This window comes from Neoarius graeffei, chromosome 16 (genome assembly GCF_027579695.1).
Source record: "Neoarius graeffei isolate fNeoGra1 chromosome 16, fNeoGra1.pri, whole genome shotgun sequence".
Lineage (NCBI taxonomy): Eukaryota > Metazoa > Chordata > Actinopteri > Siluriformes > Ariidae > Neoarius > Neoarius graeffei.
The window spans coordinates 35,514,151-35,531,872 of NC_083584.1; the positions used below are offsets into that span (position 1 = coordinate 35,514,151).

At 39.7% G+C, this 17,722-nt stretch overlaps 1 protein-coding gene across 3 annotated transcripts in view; it reads right to left on the reverse strand.

Moving 5' to 3' along the window:
* trit1 (tRNA isopentenyltransferase 1) overlaps nt 1-17,722 on the reverse strand; it is an 87,950-nt gene that overhangs the window by 27,169 nt on the left and 43,059 nt on the right. For 2 of the 3 annotated variants that reach the window (XM_060942833.1, XM_060942834.1), the window contains 4 exons: nt 15,772-15,864; nt 12,822-12,973; nt 6,537-6,679; nt 6,317-6,428 (listed from right to left, as the gene is read on the reverse strand). In XM_060942833.1, the coding sequence (XP_060798816.1) occupies nt 6,317-6,428; nt 6,537-6,679; nt 12,822-12,973; nt 15,772-15,864 (500 nt within the window). Of the gene's footprint in view, nt 1-6,316; nt 6,429-6,536; nt 6,680-12,821; nt 12,974-13,078; nt 13,178-15,723; nt 15,865-17,722 lie in introns of all 3 variants that reach the window. The other variant, XM_060942835.1, reaches the window with a different exon arrangement.

Below are 17,722 nucleotides of genomic sequence, written 5' to 3' on the forward strand. Positions count from 1 at the left end.
AGATCATGCATACCTCAGACAATAGTTCATTCAGAGCTGGTATTCTCAGCCATTAAGACTACTAACAGACTGTTTACTTGACCTACAGACTATGAACTTTCAAAGTTTGACTTTGTGAAACTTTCAGTCAGGTTACGGTTTCATTTTGTTTGTTTCTTTTATCAGCAACTATGTACAAAAAACATTATTTGTAAGTTATAAGAAATGTTTTGCTACAGATTTATCTGTTAACTAATTTCTATCTATAATTCTTGATTAGGTTGATTTGAGACTCACATTAACATCTGTTATTTAGCTAATGTTAGCACTTTTGTTGGATGTAGCTAATATGGATAAGTTAAATACGTGAAATTTAGGATGTATTTTTTGCAAAACCGTTTGTGTTAGCTCAATTTATGCCAACCCACAACCCTAGAGCAAATCCTTGAAGACAACTACTACTAATTTTACTATTCCTGCTATGTGTTTTGCTGATGTTTTGTTGTTGATATCGTGAAAAAATGTACAGTACTATGCAATAGTCTTGGGTACATGTAAAGAAATGCTGTCGAGCAAACAAGCCTTTACAAATAATGAAATTAAATGTTTCTACGTTAAAATTAAACACTATAAAGAGCAATAAACCATAAGAAATTAAACAAAGTCAATATTTAGTGTAATGACCCTGATGTGTATTATCATACTTTAGCTCGGTTAACTGTCTACTAGTCACTTTAGCCTATAACCCTGCCTGTGATTTAGCTGGGATACCTCTTATCATCAAATAAGAAACATACACATGTTGCATTAGTACTAACTTACATATGAAATGTTGTGTGTCTTCTTTTGAATTCATTTTTGAGTTCAGGCTTGTTGTTAATGATAAATTACTGACAGCCAGACAGACAATGTGCAGTCAAAAGACTGCCAAAATTTGCGTCCCTACTCAAGACAATGCTTTGTGTCTCCAGTGTTCATTGGTTATTTTCAAATGATCAATGTCTCTCTTCTAGTAAAATTTGGCTGTATAGCCAGGCACTTACTCAACTTCTCTACAGAACAGCATGTTCAAAGCTGAAGCCATGAGCAATATTAAACCAGAGAACAAACAAACAGAGAAACTGCTCACAGCATAATCTCAAAAGAGAACGTTCTTGATTTGCAAATGCACAGTGAAGATTTTCTGATACATATGCAGATTTAGATGCTTTTTTTGGTAAATGACCAAATATTAATACACTGCACAGGAGACTTGAGCACAGCGCAAATCAAAAGTCACATTTTGATTCCTGCCATAGTTACACAAAGACTTCTTGCCAGAGGTAAAGGATCTGCCAAGTTCATTTGTACATTAAAAAAAAAAACCAAGTACAACAACAAAAACCTAACAACAGGCTCAGACAGAAACAGACAAATACTGGAGAGAACTAGAACAGTCACAATAACAGCAGTTAAAGTGATGTCATTGTTATGGCACACAGATGAAGTCAACTATATTCATTATACTCGATTAACATGACTCCTTTGTCAGACACCGGGTTAACCGGCTTCTTTTGTCTGTAATCCAAAATACTGATGAAGAGGGTTAGTGACCAAGGTTTTAAATTTAGTCAAACAGAAGGCAATGTCAAATAATCAGCAAATGTTATACATGTTTTTCCTTTAGAGATGCTGTTTTCTGTTTATTTTTCCTCATTTTGGTCTTCACACATTGGTTATATGTCAGAACATCAGTTACTATTACCCTCTGCCATCTTCATAGAACATACCATATGAAACATCCATTTATTGCTTGGTTTCTTTGTTTTGTTTGTATACACACGCTACAAAAGGACTGAGAAGAACTGCAAACTGGATACGCATTTAATCATTTTGCAGGGGGTGGTGGGATTTAAAAAATGCAATTAAATAAATAAATAAATAAATAAATAGAGACAGCTGCCCCACCCAGTACCATTCAGTCCTGTTGGTTGCCAATCATGAGGAATAACCTTTATCATCATATGACCCGTACGGACCCGCACACAGGCTGGTAATAAAACCATTGGGAAAAGTCGCGTGACTGGGCAGATACAGATTTTTGAATTTGGTCTGGAAAAAGACGTATGCGGCCCCAGACGTGTTTCCCTCGCTTCTGCTGTTTTCACTTTGCTCTGAATTGTTACTTTGAAAAATGAGCGACACAAATGAGTGAATTTTATTCTCCAGATGATTTATCAGACACCGACCTAATTGAACAAGCTGAAATTGTCAAAGAAAATGAAAAAAACGAAGGTACTTTGGAATGAAGAAATTCATTCCTAAGTTCTTTTGTGGAGACTTAATAGGCTTGTACTGATGATGTCTCCATGAGCTGACCTGAGTTTGAACTGACTTTTACTAATGATGTTATCTTAAAATTGTTTTCATTTCGAGAGAACAGTAAAGTCAGTTGTATTTTGTAGAATTCACACTGTTCTTTCAAACTTGTGCAAAGGTTATAAATGGTTTGCTGTCAATCAAGTAAAATTTGATCGGTTCAGTTTTTGCACACCATTGTTCATTGTTTTCCACTGTGTATATGTTGGTTAAAAAAGGTCATATGATAAAATGCTTGCTGACCGAATTAGGTCAGGCTGGATGGGAAAATATTTGGTTCTTGGTCATTTGTATGGACCTCGCTGCACTTGGTCCGTACGGCATGACCTCGAGCCAAATATTTTCCTGTCCGGCCCTCCCACTCAGTCAATAAGTACATAGTACTGGACTAGTGACCAACGTTCAAAAGCACAGTTAAGCTCATTGTAGAAAGCACATCCAGTTTTGTGGTATTCTGCACAGTGGAAAAATTAAATGTGATCTGATGTTCCATGCAGCTGACCCCATTACAACAGCAATGAGACATAGTCTGTCAACTCTAAATACCTGCCAATACTATAAGTCTACATTTCATTTTTGCTGTACTTTTGGAAGAATTCAACTCTCAGTCAAGCTGGCCGCAAATCCTAATCTTATACCAGGATTTAAGTTTAAAAATGCCTATAATGTTAATGCTTTAAAGGGAGGTTTCTTCTCATCCCTTTGAAGGAAATGCATTTATTCACTCCCTCCTTTTACATTATGCAAGAATAGTCTGGCAGCGACAGGTTGGGACGTGTTAAACACTCCAAGCCCAGAAAACAAGTTCTGCTTGTTAAAGCGCTCATTCCTGCATTTCTGCAACTGCTCAAAAAAAAAAAACCCACCACGACCTTCTGGATTTGGGTGAACCCAGTCAGGCTGCAGATAATTCCAAAATTTTGATATAGATGTGACTTTTCTGTTGTTCTGCCCATTTCCATATATATAAGACCTGACCCATATTCAATTTCCATGTTTACATCTTTCCCCTGCTTGGCCAACAGCTTTGTACCAGTAGCATCACATGGTTTATAAATGGCAAGTGATTCCATTTCGATTACTGTGGTCTTTGTTTCAAGGCTTTTAATTTTACATTGGCATAGAAGCCAGGATGATTGCCTTGTAGACAGTCAATTTCTTTGAATGCTTGTATACTCTGAATCAGATCATGGTCTATGTTTCTAGAAAGAAGGGGACTGGTTGAGTGCGACCAGTCGTAGCCCCGGAACATGTTCTCATCTCATCTCATTATCTCTAGCCGCTTTATCCTGTTCTACAGGGTCGCAGGCAAGCTGGAGCCTATCCCAGCTGACTATGGGCGAAGGGTGGGGTACACCCTGGACAAGTCACCAGGTCATCACAGGGCTGACACAGACAACCATTCACACTCACATTCACACCTACGGTCAATTTAGAGTCACCAGTTAGCCTAACCTGCATGTCTTTGGACTGTGGGGGAAACCGGAGCACCTGGAGGAAACCCACGCGGACACGGGGAGAACATGCAAACTCCGCACAATAAGGCCCTCGTCGGCCACGGGGCTCGAACCCGGACCTTCTTGCTGTGAGGCGACAGCGCTAACCACTACACCACCATGCCACCCCCCCAGAACATGTTAAAATCTCAAAATTCAATTGGACTTGTGAATACAGTGTAGCCCCTGCAAGCGAAAGGCAAAAGCATAAAAAGTCTCAGTGCTTGTAATCATTCTACTTGATTCACGCTCAGTTCACTGCTCCATGCTTGCAAATATCTGCGTGCACAAATCACAGCATCTTGCACTGTCGGTTATCAAACATGCTCTCCTCAGTGCTCCATATGCTCAGGTTCGACTGCCCTAACACTCTCTATTAACATAGTATTAACGTGAGTCAAATAACCAGATTTTGAATATGTTTCAGATTTAGAACCTCATTTCCAAGTGCCACAAGCTGTTTACATGCATGCCCAATATCTGGTGTGTATCAGATCAGCTTTATGTAAAAGTTAAAAGGAGACTTAAATGATGTCGCATTATTTAAACAAATGAATGAGAACAAAACAAGTTAGTCGACTCTGGTTTTACATCAACACCAATTTCAGGTGACAGTTCATTAGCATGTCAGCTAACTGCAGCTATGTTTGGACTGTTAAATCTGAGATGTTAGACATGTTTTCACACAACATACTGTAGAATGAAAACAGGAAATGCTAGTGTACCTGCTGAAGTGCTGAAAGCTTGACTGAGATAAAACAGTGCTGTGAAAAAGTACTTGTCCCCTTGCTGATTTGTTCCATTTTTGTATATTTATCATACTTAAATGTTTCATGTAATCAAACTAATTTTAATATGAGACAAAGATAGCCCAAGTAAACATAAAATGCAGTTGTCAAATGATGATTTCATTTATTGATGGAAAAAAAATAGTTACTCAACCCTACTTGGACCTATGTGAAAAAGGAATTACCCCCTCAACCAATTAACCTCAACCAAACAAACAACTAGCCAAATTTAATTGATAATTGGGTTCAATTTGCACTAGCCACACCCAGGCATGATTACTGCCAGACCTGTTTAATCTAAATATCACATAAATAGAGCCAGGCTGGCAATGTGAAGTAGGCTAATAGAGCTTAAAAAGGTGCTGCGAAGTAAAGAGTTACAAGAACAGATGCACAACAAAATAATTGAAATCTATCAGTCTGGAAAGGGTTACAAAGCTATTGCCAAGGCTCTGGGACTCCAGTGAACCAAAGTGAGAGCCATTATCTACAAATGGAAAAAACTTGGAACAGTGGCAAACCTTCCCAGGAGTGGCCGGCCTTCCAAAATTCAACCAAGAGCACTTTGACGACTAATCCAGGAAGTCACAAAACAACCCTGATGCACATCTAAAGAACTGCAGGCCTCACTTGCCTCAGTTAAGGTCAGTGTTCATGATTCTACAATAAGGAAGGCTCTGGGCAAAAATGGCATCCATGGGAGAGTTACAAGACACAAACCACTGCTGACCAAAAAGAACACAAAAGGTTTGTCTCACATTTGCCAAAAAGCATCTTGATGACCCCCAAGACTTCTGGGATAATATTCTGTGGACCAATGAGTGAAAAATAGAACTTTTAGAAGACATGTGTCCTGGTACATCTGGCATAAGGCTAACACAGCATTCCAAAATACCAACAGTCAAACACAGTGGTGGTAGTGTGATGGTCTGGGGCTACTTTTCTACTTCAGGACTTGGACAACTTGCCATAATTGACGGAACCATGAATTCTGCTTTCTACCAGAAAATCCTGAAGCAGAATGCCTGCCCAGCAGCTTGTGACCTAAAGCTCAAGTGCAGCGGTGTTATGTAGCAGGACAATGATCCGAAGCACACAAGCAAGTCCACCTCTGAATGGCTCAAAAGAAATAAAATTAAGGTTTTGGAGTGGCCTTGTCAAAGTCCTGACTTGAATCCAATTGAGATGCCGTGGCAATACCTTAAACAGGCGGTTCATGCTCAAAAACCCTCCAGTGTGACTGAATCGAAACAATTCTGCAAAGAAGAGTGAGCAAAAATTCCTCCACAGTGATGTAAGACTCATTGCAAGTTATCGCAAACATTTAATTGCAGTTAAGGGTACCCCAACCAGTTATTAGGTTTAAGGGGGCAATTACTTTTTCACAAGGGTGATGATACAGGTTTTGATTAACCCTTTACTTTTAATAAATGGAGTGATCATTTAAAAGCTGCATTTTGTGTTTACTTAAATCGTCTTCATCTTATATTAGACTTAGCTGGATGACTAAAAATATTTAAATGTGACAAGTAAAAATAGAAGAAATCAGCAGGGGGCAAACACTTTTTCACAGCACTGTCGTCGACAGTGATAGTTGCTAAGCAGTGATTGGAGAGCCAGAAAATAAAGCAGGGCTTTGAATTGGTCAGTCTTGGAATGTTGACTTTATTAACTGAATTCCACACAGTTCATCACCTGTTGTCTTGGATTTTCTTCTCGTTGAAGCGCTGGTGGAAATCTTTTAGTTCTTTAATCAGCCCTAATGACAGCATCTCATCCACACGCTTATCCAGCCTCTCATCTAAAGCTACAAGTGGAAAGAAAGCAACAACAACAGGAAAGAAAATTGAGCAGAAAGTGGTCAGTATCATCCATTGCTCTGGGTAATCAACACAGACAGGAGGCTCCATCGTACCATCCATGCTGGAGTGGAGCCAGAAGATGCAGGGATTTGAGAAACGCAGAGGACCACCAAGACCATCTGCCCCCGCTTGCTCTCTCTGCTCCTCCAGCAGACGACTGTGCTTGACTCCTGTCTCCTGGAAAACCTGAAGACTCCTGTCAATCAAATCAATCACTAGTAATTGGAATTACGAACACATACAGGAATAGACTCCATACAGGAAATGACTAAAATGGTCCACCTCACCATGGCCAATTAAAACCACTTGGCCAGGCTCCCAAAGAGTGCAACAGTCTCTGACAGTTAGCTAGTAAACCCTAACTGTGTGTGCCTGGGAGTCTCAGAGGGTATAACTGAACCTGCCATTTGGATAAAAGGGGGTCCTTCCTCTCTGGCCAGTTCATCAGAGTGACACGAGTCAATCATAGCCATCAGTTCACTCATGTATACGCAAGTTTTCTATCTTGCATATACATGTTAGCTTGTGGGCGGCACAGTGGTGTAGTGGTTAGCGCTGTCGCCTCACAGCAAGAAGGTCCTGGGTTCGAGCCCAGTGGCTGGCGAGGGCCTTTCTGTGTGGAGTTTGCATGTTCTCCCCGTGTCTGCATGGGTTTCCTCCGGGTGCTCCAGTTTCCCCCACAGTCCAAAGACATGCAGGTTAGGTTAACTGGTGGCTCTAAATTGACCGTAGGTGTGAATGTGAGTGTGAATGGTTGTTTGTCTCTGTGTCAGCCCTGCGATGACCTGGCGACTTGTCCAGGGTGTACCCCGCCTTTCGCCCATAGTCAGCTGGGATAGGCTCCAGCTTGCCTGCGACCCTGTAGAACAGGATAAAGTGGCTAGAGATAATGGATGGATGGATGTTAGCTTGTGCTAGTTTGCGCTTAGAGGGGTCAGTTTCCCTATGCTTGCCAAAGCAGTCTGAAAAGATGGCGTTGGGAGATAAAGTGCTCATCATCTCCCTTCCAGTTTGGCAGCTATAACTAACTAATAAGCAGGAATTAGCCATGACTAACACTGGCACTTGGAAACTCTTAAACTAAACAGGATTTTAAAACAAAGTAACTGAAATTGAAGCATCTGTTAATACAAGCTTTGGAAATGTCATTATCAACATTGTGTAGAAATGATTCATAGTCATCATGCACATGAATTTCATTGCTTATACACAACCATAATTCACCATATATAGGCATACATACTACTTCATATGGTAGCCAGAAAAGGACTTTTTGCTAATGTTACGGAGGAATACTTAAAAACAAAAAATTTATTTCAAAGCAGAGATTTTAAAGTACAAAATGGAGAGTTATTCTGCGATATTTAACATTTCTCAGAGTTCTGGAATTTAAATAAATGTATTAAACATGAACACATGTGCATCACAAATCAGTGCCACGGTTATAGAAGAGAAACCAAGGATTTATAGAAAGGAATTAATTTTCTGATGATGCTGTAACTGCAACTACAGTCAAGCTATTGATATCGAGAAAGACAGAGCGTGTTTGGAAGTCTTGTTTCGCATGGGTCTGTTGTGCATTGTTTTAGGCGAGCTGGTTAAAATACTACTATGTCACCAATCTCTATCTAATACGTGTCTGTAGCCAAAATTATACATTTGAAAGAATGTGAGCATGCTTTTTGGACAGTATCTTTCTCAGTATCTGCTGATAAGTCATTCTGAGCTCTTAGTCCAGGCCCTGGAACATGCTGTCTCTGAATGGCACACTATGCGACATCCTCCAATACAGCCAGATAAGCTATGCTGCATATCTTAGACATACACATCCCTGTTATAAGGAAATCCTTACATGTTTCCTGTTATTTCTAAACCTAAAAAGCCTTCCTGTCTTTATGTTCTGGCTAAAATGATAGGGAACCACTACCGGGATCGATTTTTTTTTTTTTTAAATGGTAAAAGTACAAATCCTGTTAAAGTGAATGTAATGCCTTATTGTAATGCTTCAAAATGAATATATATATATAAAATTAGTAATGACCAAAATTAATTAATAAAGCAGGGGGAAAAATAATATACATTATTTGTTATTTTATTATCAAGCACAAAAATAATCGATAAATCGGGGCGTCCGGATCCCGAAAAAAGGCAGCCTTGCCCCAGGGCTAATCTCGCCTGACGTCACACATGGAATCCTGGTTATCTGGGTCATTTCTGTTCATCTGACTCCACGCTTATTTACTGAAATTGGATATTGTTGATGGAATCTTACAAAAATAACAATGGGAACGTGCTGCGTTGTGTTTGGATATTCAAATTCATATACAACAGGACATTCAGTTCACGAATTTCCGAGAAATGACACTAAACTAAAGCAACAGCGGGTGAAGTTTGTGCAAACGAAGCGGGCAGATTTCGTGTCGTCACCGGAGAAGAGTCAAGTGGGAATTTGTGAGCAGCATTTTGACAAGAACTGCTATGAAGGACAGGTGTTCTTGATGGAACAGATGACAGGCCAGAAGAGAGAAAAAAACTTTTGAAACCAGGAAGTGTGCCAACTATCCAGACTGGCTGACAATGACCACACTGGCACCTGAAAGATACCATATATACACATATATTAGAAATACATGTAGCTTGGTGAAATATAGATCTACATGTACCAGATATATATATACACATGTATGTACACTGATGCATCATAACATGCACAGTTGCACACCATGCAGTTGCTAACTTGCACGGACAGGAGGGACACTAGAGTCTAGACCCAATGTTTACTGCACATAGATCTACACATGACTAGGCCTACTAATAATAAATCTGATTCATCAAGTGTTCTTCATTACCACCAGAATGACCACATGGGAATTATTGGCGCAAAAAAGAAACCCATTGATTTAATAAAATAACATGTGGTCTGACATTTGGACAGTCATCAATTCCCCCATTATCGCCCACTTCATATTTTCTTTCAATAATTACACTGAATAAGTGTACATTTTAAAGATTATTTTTCTGCATTTATTGAGGTACATGCAAATACTTTCCCTATATTCTGCAGTGGCCAGCTTAGAATAAAAATCCACAAACCAATCTTTGTTTCCAATTCTCTCTGGCTGGTGGTGCGCTATCAGCGGTGAGCGGGACTGTTGTGAACTGAGTGAACTGGCATCTGTTTCTCATCTTGGGGGTTCGAAAAGATAACCATTTACTCCGGAATATCCTTGATAATCATCTACCCCTTCATCTGACATCTAAGAATCCCAATCACTATCAGTATTCTCTCCAAAACATGATTCCGTATCGAGACTGGTCTAACCACTGCTGCGCACATGAACGAAATTGATATCTGGATCTTTGTTACACGTGTGACTCACACACCCCTTCGGGATCTTCCGGATCAGTCTCGGCAGATTCCGAGAAAATCGGCTGATCTTATTGATTTTCCATCAATTTATGGCCTTTTGGATCAGCTATGGTTCGAAAATACATGATCAATCAACATAATGATTGTTGCTTTGTACAAGGGGGGAAAAAAAAGTGTGGTTTAGGGGCATTAACTTCACTGCCGTATTTGTAAAAACACACATGCAACAGGACTCAATCCTTAGTTAGTTTGTTAATCTGAGAACCATCTGAGGACAGACATTAAGAAGAGGCATGACATGGCTCTATGAACGAAGCCCAATACCCAACTTGCTACCACTTTGCCTGGCAATGTAGCAGACGACATGACAGCTGAGCAGCTGCCACTGGGTCAGAAGCCTCTGTTCCTACTGTCAGTGAAAGAAAATTTCAAAAGCAGCAAATCTATTACTGAGGGAGTGATGGACTGGGACTGATTTCCCTCCCCCCAAAAAACATGATGGCATCAATTAGCCAAAACGCAGAGAGCCAGATTCCCCCCCCCCCCCAAAAAAAAAAAAGAAAGAAAAAGAAAAAAAGGGAAAAAAAAAGTGGTGTTAATTGGTCCCATGATGGTGATTAAAACCCAACCAAAGCATTCGGAAAATAAGTGCGTGTCGTGTACAGCAGGCTAGTCAGCCGGAGGCAACTGTTTCACACAGGTGGGGAGACAGATTTTTAGAAACTGGTGCCAGGATTAAACACAAAACTGGGTTCAGGATGGAGGGAAAAATCATCTTGATACATTAATACAGTCCTATGTTCTCATTACAGAGTATTATTGAAAAATGTTAGAAAAAGCAAAGCAAGAATTTTACTTTCTATTTCTGCCTATTAGATTAATAAATACAAGGGCAAAATTTCTTTGCTTTTTTTTTTTTAAACAATAATTGAGAGTAATCAAGTGCAAACAAGTGCAACTTATTAGCGAGCATAGTTAAACTTACAAAACTGGATATTATTAAATTACCAAACCGGATATGTAAAAAAAAAAAAATGTCTTATAAGTTGATCATATTCCAATAACACTAGAATATTGCCATTTAGTATAAATACGCAGGTGATTAGAGGAAATCGTGTATGCTGATTGGTCGAGAGATTTGGACTATTTCTCGATAATCGCCTCGAGTACTGTAACTCGGCAAAATGGCGGCCAATCACTTCGTCACTGTAAGTGAGAAAGAATTACAAATTATGAAAGAAAATGCTGTTCCTAAAAACACTAAAGATGCTACAAAGCTTGGTCTAGAACTATTCAAAGGTAAGGTGGAATTGTGATTTATTTTATTTTATCTATTTCAAAACAAAGTATTTTATGTAACTCGGCATAGATAAGTGACAAGTCTGCGCGTGCATTCATTACATTTGCATGCTGCTTCTGAAGTTTGAAATAAATTATTTTTTAATCCGATATTTTTTTAAATAATCACCTGTGTATTTATACTAAAACAATTATCTGCCTCAGGCCCAGTGAATATGAGTGAATAATAACCTTGACTTTGCCTTGGTTATTATTCACCAATATTCACCTCGCCTTCAGTGAATAATTGTTAGTTAATAAAGAATGACAAATTTAATGCGAACATCCACAAAAGAAGTTACTTTCTTTTATCACTTACAGTATAATAGCTATAAAAACAGTCTTTCCCTCACCAGCCTAGCCCCTAGGGCCCCCCCGAAACCATGAAACCCTCTGTCCTAAAAACTTAGCTCCTTCATTGTTTATGGTTGGTGAGAGAACTAGTTTGCTGGCAACCAACTCAGAGAGATTAGTAAGAAAACTACTGATGTAAAAATCTGTGCACACTCAGTACTTGATTTAGTACCTTGATTATTACTAACAATTATGATGGCTGAATAGTATTTATGCAACAATAATTAGTTAAGTAATTAAATAGCCAATGCTACAGCACAGTGGTGTAGTGGGTAGCAGTCACCCCACAGCAAAAAGGTTCTAGGTTCAAACCTTGCAGCCAACTGGGGCCTTTGTGTGTGGAGTTTGTACATTCTCCTCGTGCCTGTGTGGGTTTCCTCCAAGTGCTCTAGTTTCCTCCTTCATTCATGCAGATGTCGTCAACTGGCTACTTTGAACTGCCCATGAGTGAGAGTGTGGGTGAGAATGGTTGGTATTCTCTGTATTCGCCTTGCAAAAGATTGACGACCTGTCCAGGGTGTACCCCACCTCTCACCTGAAGTCAGCTGGGATTGGCTCCAGCTTCCCACACAATAATGGCATAAAGGATGGATGGATGGATGGATGGATGGATGGATGGATGGATGGATGGATGGACAAAGCTATATCCATATAAAAATCAAAGTAATTTCTAAATGGCTAAATTGAAGGACTTTTTTCATTGCAAGTCTTAAAAGACCCATCCTGGTTACACTTATTCTCGCAGAAACGAGAAGTGCACATTTCTAGTGTGATTGAGGGAAGCCATGGCCTAGAGGTTAGAGAAGCAGCTTTGGGACCAAAAGGTCACTGGTTTGATTCCCTGGACCAATAGGAATGGATGAAGTGCCCTTGAGCAAGGCACCTAACCCCCAATTGCTCAATGGGTGGGGTGGGGTGGGTCAGGGTCCTGTTGTATGCCGCTCTGGATAAGAGCGTCTGCTAAATGCCTGTAATGTAATGTAATGATTTCGGCTCTAACAACAACAACGTTTAATCACTTAATGAACGCTGTTGATTTTGTAGATTTCTTTTTTTCAGTGAAACCTGCTAGTGTGGCCAAGACCAGAGCTGCCAAACCCAGCTGCTGAAGAGCCATCTTCTTAGAATTTAGTTCCAACTATTTTATGTTCAAGAACGAAGTGCTGTGATGGATTGGGTGTATTCAGTTAAAGTTGTCATTAAACTATGCAAGGCTGCAGAGTCTCAGCAACAGTAGTGCTAGCCAAAATACAACTTGAATAACTCTATTGCTTACCTTGCAATCTTACGTGCATCATTGGGGTGTAACATGGCCGCCATGTCAGGGTCCACATCCATCAGGCGTTTGTGAAGTTCTGGACCTCCCAGTTTCTCTAACTCAGCTTTTGGAGTGGAGGAGACACACTGAACCCTTTCTGTTCCATTCTCCTGCGGTGGGCAAAAAACAAGTGGGCTCAGTAACTCTGGAAAATGTATGAGCAGTAATAATATTGTTCCACAATGATCCAAACAGCGCACACACACTATATTTACCCCACTGTCGACAAGAACTTTCCACAAAATGGATTCAATGTAGTAGTTTGTGCCGCCAACAATGATTGGGAGTTTCTTCCGACGATGGAGGTCCTCAATGTGTTGCATTAAGGAAGCAGTCCTAAACGAATATCATCGAAGCCTTCACTACTATGAGAACTGCAGGGGGATTTCTACCATGATTGTTTAAACTCCTCCAAGCTGACGAGTGCAGGACAGCAAAGTGTTTTTAATTATTTTCTAAATATCAGTACCATTTAAATTATGTAGAATGCGCAGATCTGACATTTCCCTGTTGTCTTTTTTCTGCGTTTGTGTTGTTTTTCTTCAAAACTGCAGTTTTTACCATTTTTTGGCTGAAATTTTATAAATATAGTTAACCAAAGTTAAATAATACTTAACAAGCTTAAAAAGAGCACTATATTTTTTAAGTAAGAAAAATCAAGATAAATGGACGGGGCTTACAGGGGTCAGGGGTGTCTGTTACTATTAGAGAGTTCAAAACAAGTACACAACTGTCAGTCATTACAGATGCATATGTCAGTTGGCTCATCTACCATTTTTGAGTGGAAAAGAAGGCCGATCTTCTGCATACTTTTGAGTGATAACTCATAATAGCACACTCTGAAAATGATACGTTTTCAAATCAGTGTGTGGTCATACTAGAAAAACCAAGACGCATACAGAATCAGTTTATAATCACATCTTGGCGCAGCGAATCAAAACTGAATCGAATTATGTGGTTCCTAGAAATTCCTACCGTGTTTTAGTACACATTTCCTTACGGAAGTAGATCTGATGTTCCATAATAATGTACATTTACTCTACATACATGCTATTAAAATAGGCTCAAAATTCATCTGGAGAGCTCGTTGTGAATTGACAATTACCTCTGTCCCTCTACTCGGCTGTGGAGATGATAATAAAGATCAGCAGAGGCCTCACTGCCTGTCTCCCTGGAGTAATTAAATGGTAAGACAAGGCCCAAAAGCACTCATCCTCCAACACTCACCCACCCACACCATCTACACCCTGCATTACTCTGCTCTCCTGGGAAGGAGATTAAGGCGAGAGAGAGAGAGAGAGAGAGAGAGAGAGAGAGAGAGATTCATCTGTCTCTGACTGAAGACAACGCCTCTAGTTTCCGGTGATAAAGTGAGCATCGATTACGTTCTGTTTTACTCCTTTACACAGGCAGAGGTTGAAGCCTCTCCGATAAAAATGTACAATCATACGCATCTGGCTGTGCTTGTGCCTGGACATGCCTAGTGATGACTCCTCACAACTACCAAAGACAGAGAGCATCTCCTAGATCTATTAATATCCGCCCCGATCAGCTCTCACTTCCAACAGCATCAGGAGGCAGGGAGAAGGAGGACACACATGCACACACGTTTCTCTCACTATCCTTGTGAGGACCTTCCATTGACAATTATTATTGCAGTTAATTAATGCTGTACCCGCACGTAAACCTAACCTCAGTAATTAAAAGGAAACTTTTTGGCTCTTTTTTTTTTTTTAAAACACAAACAGCAATTTCCTTATGGGGACCATCCAAATGTCCCCACAAGGTAGAAATTGTCAGATTTTACTATCCTTGTGGGATATTTGGTCCTCAGTAGTATACAAAAACACACACACACACACACACACTTATGCTTTTAAAGCGTGCATGGCACTGGGATCACCAGATGCAGGGAGTCTTCATAACCCACTTGGAAATGCCACTGCTTTTCAACTCGTGCAAGAAAAACGCCACACTCACTCAGGAAAATCTATTTAACAGAAATGTACAAAGACTGTGGTTAGAGACGCTAGTTTTAGGGAGGAACTCTAGTTGACCATTACTGCAGTGATGCTTAACAAGAAAGCACATCTGCAAGACGAGCAAGAAAACACTCATCTTAAATTATTCAGACGTTTAGGGAGTAGAAACTATTCAACCCTTCTTAACCATGAAGCTTTAGTATTAGGGTGGAAAAGGGAAGGAAATTCCTTGGTTGATTATTGTTAACATTTAAAACCTGCTATTGATTAATTATAGACAAATGCAAAAAGTGACAAAAGAGAAAATGCAGAGAAAATGTACAAAATTGGCACACGGTCTTCCCTTAAACATTACGTTAAAGACAGCGAACCTGAAAGGGCCAAATTCATGCACTTGCTGGTTTTTAATGTTAAAAAAAAAAGCAGTCTGTTCTGATAAAATTCTTGTGTTGCAGAAATTATTGCTCCATTGTATACTTAGTAATTAGACTCATGCATAATTTAAAATCACTTTATTTAGATTAGCCTAATAGAATAAAGTTGTTACATTAGAAAATGTAGCTGACTAAATTCTTAACTTCGATTAATCATCAACGATCGCCTCAAAGTGGTTGTCTTTCCAAACTGACTTCCACCTCCAACACACAACCAGGTTCCCATCTTGCTTTTCTTGAAATCTTTTTTTTTTAAAGTGACTGCATTACTGCTAATATAGTGACAGGCAAGGATTTGGGCCACAATGTTCCTGAGTGTCCCTTTAACCATTTTCAATGTTAGCAAGGAACAAAAAAAAAAAAAGATAATTTTATGAAGGTACAGGAATCAGCTTGAAGTCTCGTTCTGATAAGAGTTATTAGCTTGTGCACAGAAAAGGATATGAGAGACAGTGCTTTGTTCCTGAAGTCCACCACTGTGTAGCTGCTCACCAGAGGGTCCACAAAGCTGATCATGTGATGGGGACACTGTGCCTGCTCCTCTGCTGTCACTTTATTAGTGATTATATCCAGTCCTTTATAAACCTGTAGTGAGAGAAATCACAAGGCACACAAAACCACAGGTATTACATTACGTTGCAATAAACAAATGTTTTACTGGCGATTACAATTACACCAAACTAAACAAACAGGATCGCTGTGTCCTGCAATAGACGTGCGTCCGGCCCAGGATGTCTTTGTCCTAGATGCTCCCAAGATCAGCTCGAATATTATGTATTCTTATTATACATACAGAACGCTTTTTCCATGGAATAAAAACATGTATTCTATTCCTTTCTAGCGGGTTTCATTCATTTGGTTTGATAGCATGCAATACTGTTAGCATATCGCTTATCCTACGTGTATTACGTCACTCTACCCAGTGGAGAATGAGCATTGAATATGGTTTACGATATTGCATGGTAGTCAAGACAACATGACGTCACACATCTGAGATGTAAAACTTCCGCACTAGCGAGTGACTGACAATTTGTAAACAAACATGGCCGCCAGGTTTCCTTCATTAAATACGGAAGATTGAGAGAATTTTGAAAGAGAAAGACGCGTTGAACACCCGAAAGGAATGTGTATAATAATAATGGCTTTTTAAATGGTATATCAGAAATATTCCATTCAGCTAGCACGATATTGAACGAGTCGAAGAATAGTAGTGTAATCATTTTGCAGTTCTCAGTGTAGTTACAAGGTGATTTGCCGTAGAGTTTGGAAACGTAAAGGAGCATAAAAGGTTAAATTAACCACAGGAGAAGCAAATTTCATGCTCAGTAGTTTCAACAACTACCTGACCAAGAAAGAAATGAAACCCCACTTCTTACTGACTTTTGCAAAAGTTTTCATACTGTGCACACATTTAAAAGTAACACGCGTGATGCAGCTCTTTGCCGTCACTGTAGTTCATGCTTCTGAATCTCCGCGCATTGCTGCACTTCACTCATCAGCTGAGGCACGCTCCGTCAGATAGGAGAACTTTTTCGCAAGACAGATTTACAAGCAAGCATGGATGACGGATGATCTCAGAATCAGGAAGTCATGGGTATGCGGAAACACTGATAAACAAAATCAAATAAAGTGCTGTCATAGAACTCTTCTCCGAGCATAACATGTAGTCACTTTGCAGTTAAACATGGGATGCTGGGAGGAAAATCAAGATGGTAGCCAGACTGAATAATATTTTTCCTTGCGATGTGAAGACAGAACACCACAACACATCCTGGGCAAAACTTTTTGCCATACTTGCAAAGACAAAGTGCTACATCGTAAACTTTATCAAGAGAGGATAAGGACTATGGCTACAAATTCATCCCCTTGCCAGGAAGTCAAATACCCATTTGTTTAACTTAACCTCCATTGGTGCGCTTAATTAGCTAACTAGCTTGCCACACTTTATTGCATTATGTTAGCTACCACTTTTTAGTTTGGTTGATTATGTTCCCAGGCAACCAAAACACAGGACTGGTCAGCACAGTGGAGCTTTTAAAGCGATTAACCAGGAAATTTTGAAATGACGGGGTTATGAAATGTCATCATTATACATTAATACAAGATGTTCTAGACAAAAAAATTAAGCCGAATTTAGCTTTAAAAAACACGTTAAAAGTTGTAACATCAGTCTGTTGGGTCATTTCCTCGGGTGCGGCCATACTGGATTACCCAGATACATGGATGTATTAGGAGACGAAAACGAGGGTGGCGCTGCGTGACCTAGGATACCGCACGTCTTCCTCATTCCATCCTGGATCTAAGACGTTTGGCCGAGTGACTTAATCAAGTAAAGCGAGAAAACTTTACTCTTGGAAAAAGCAGCAAATTGTGCAGTAAGCATTTTACAGAAGACTGTTTTGTGGAGGACTTGTATGGAAAAAAAAAAATCACTGAGTGAAGT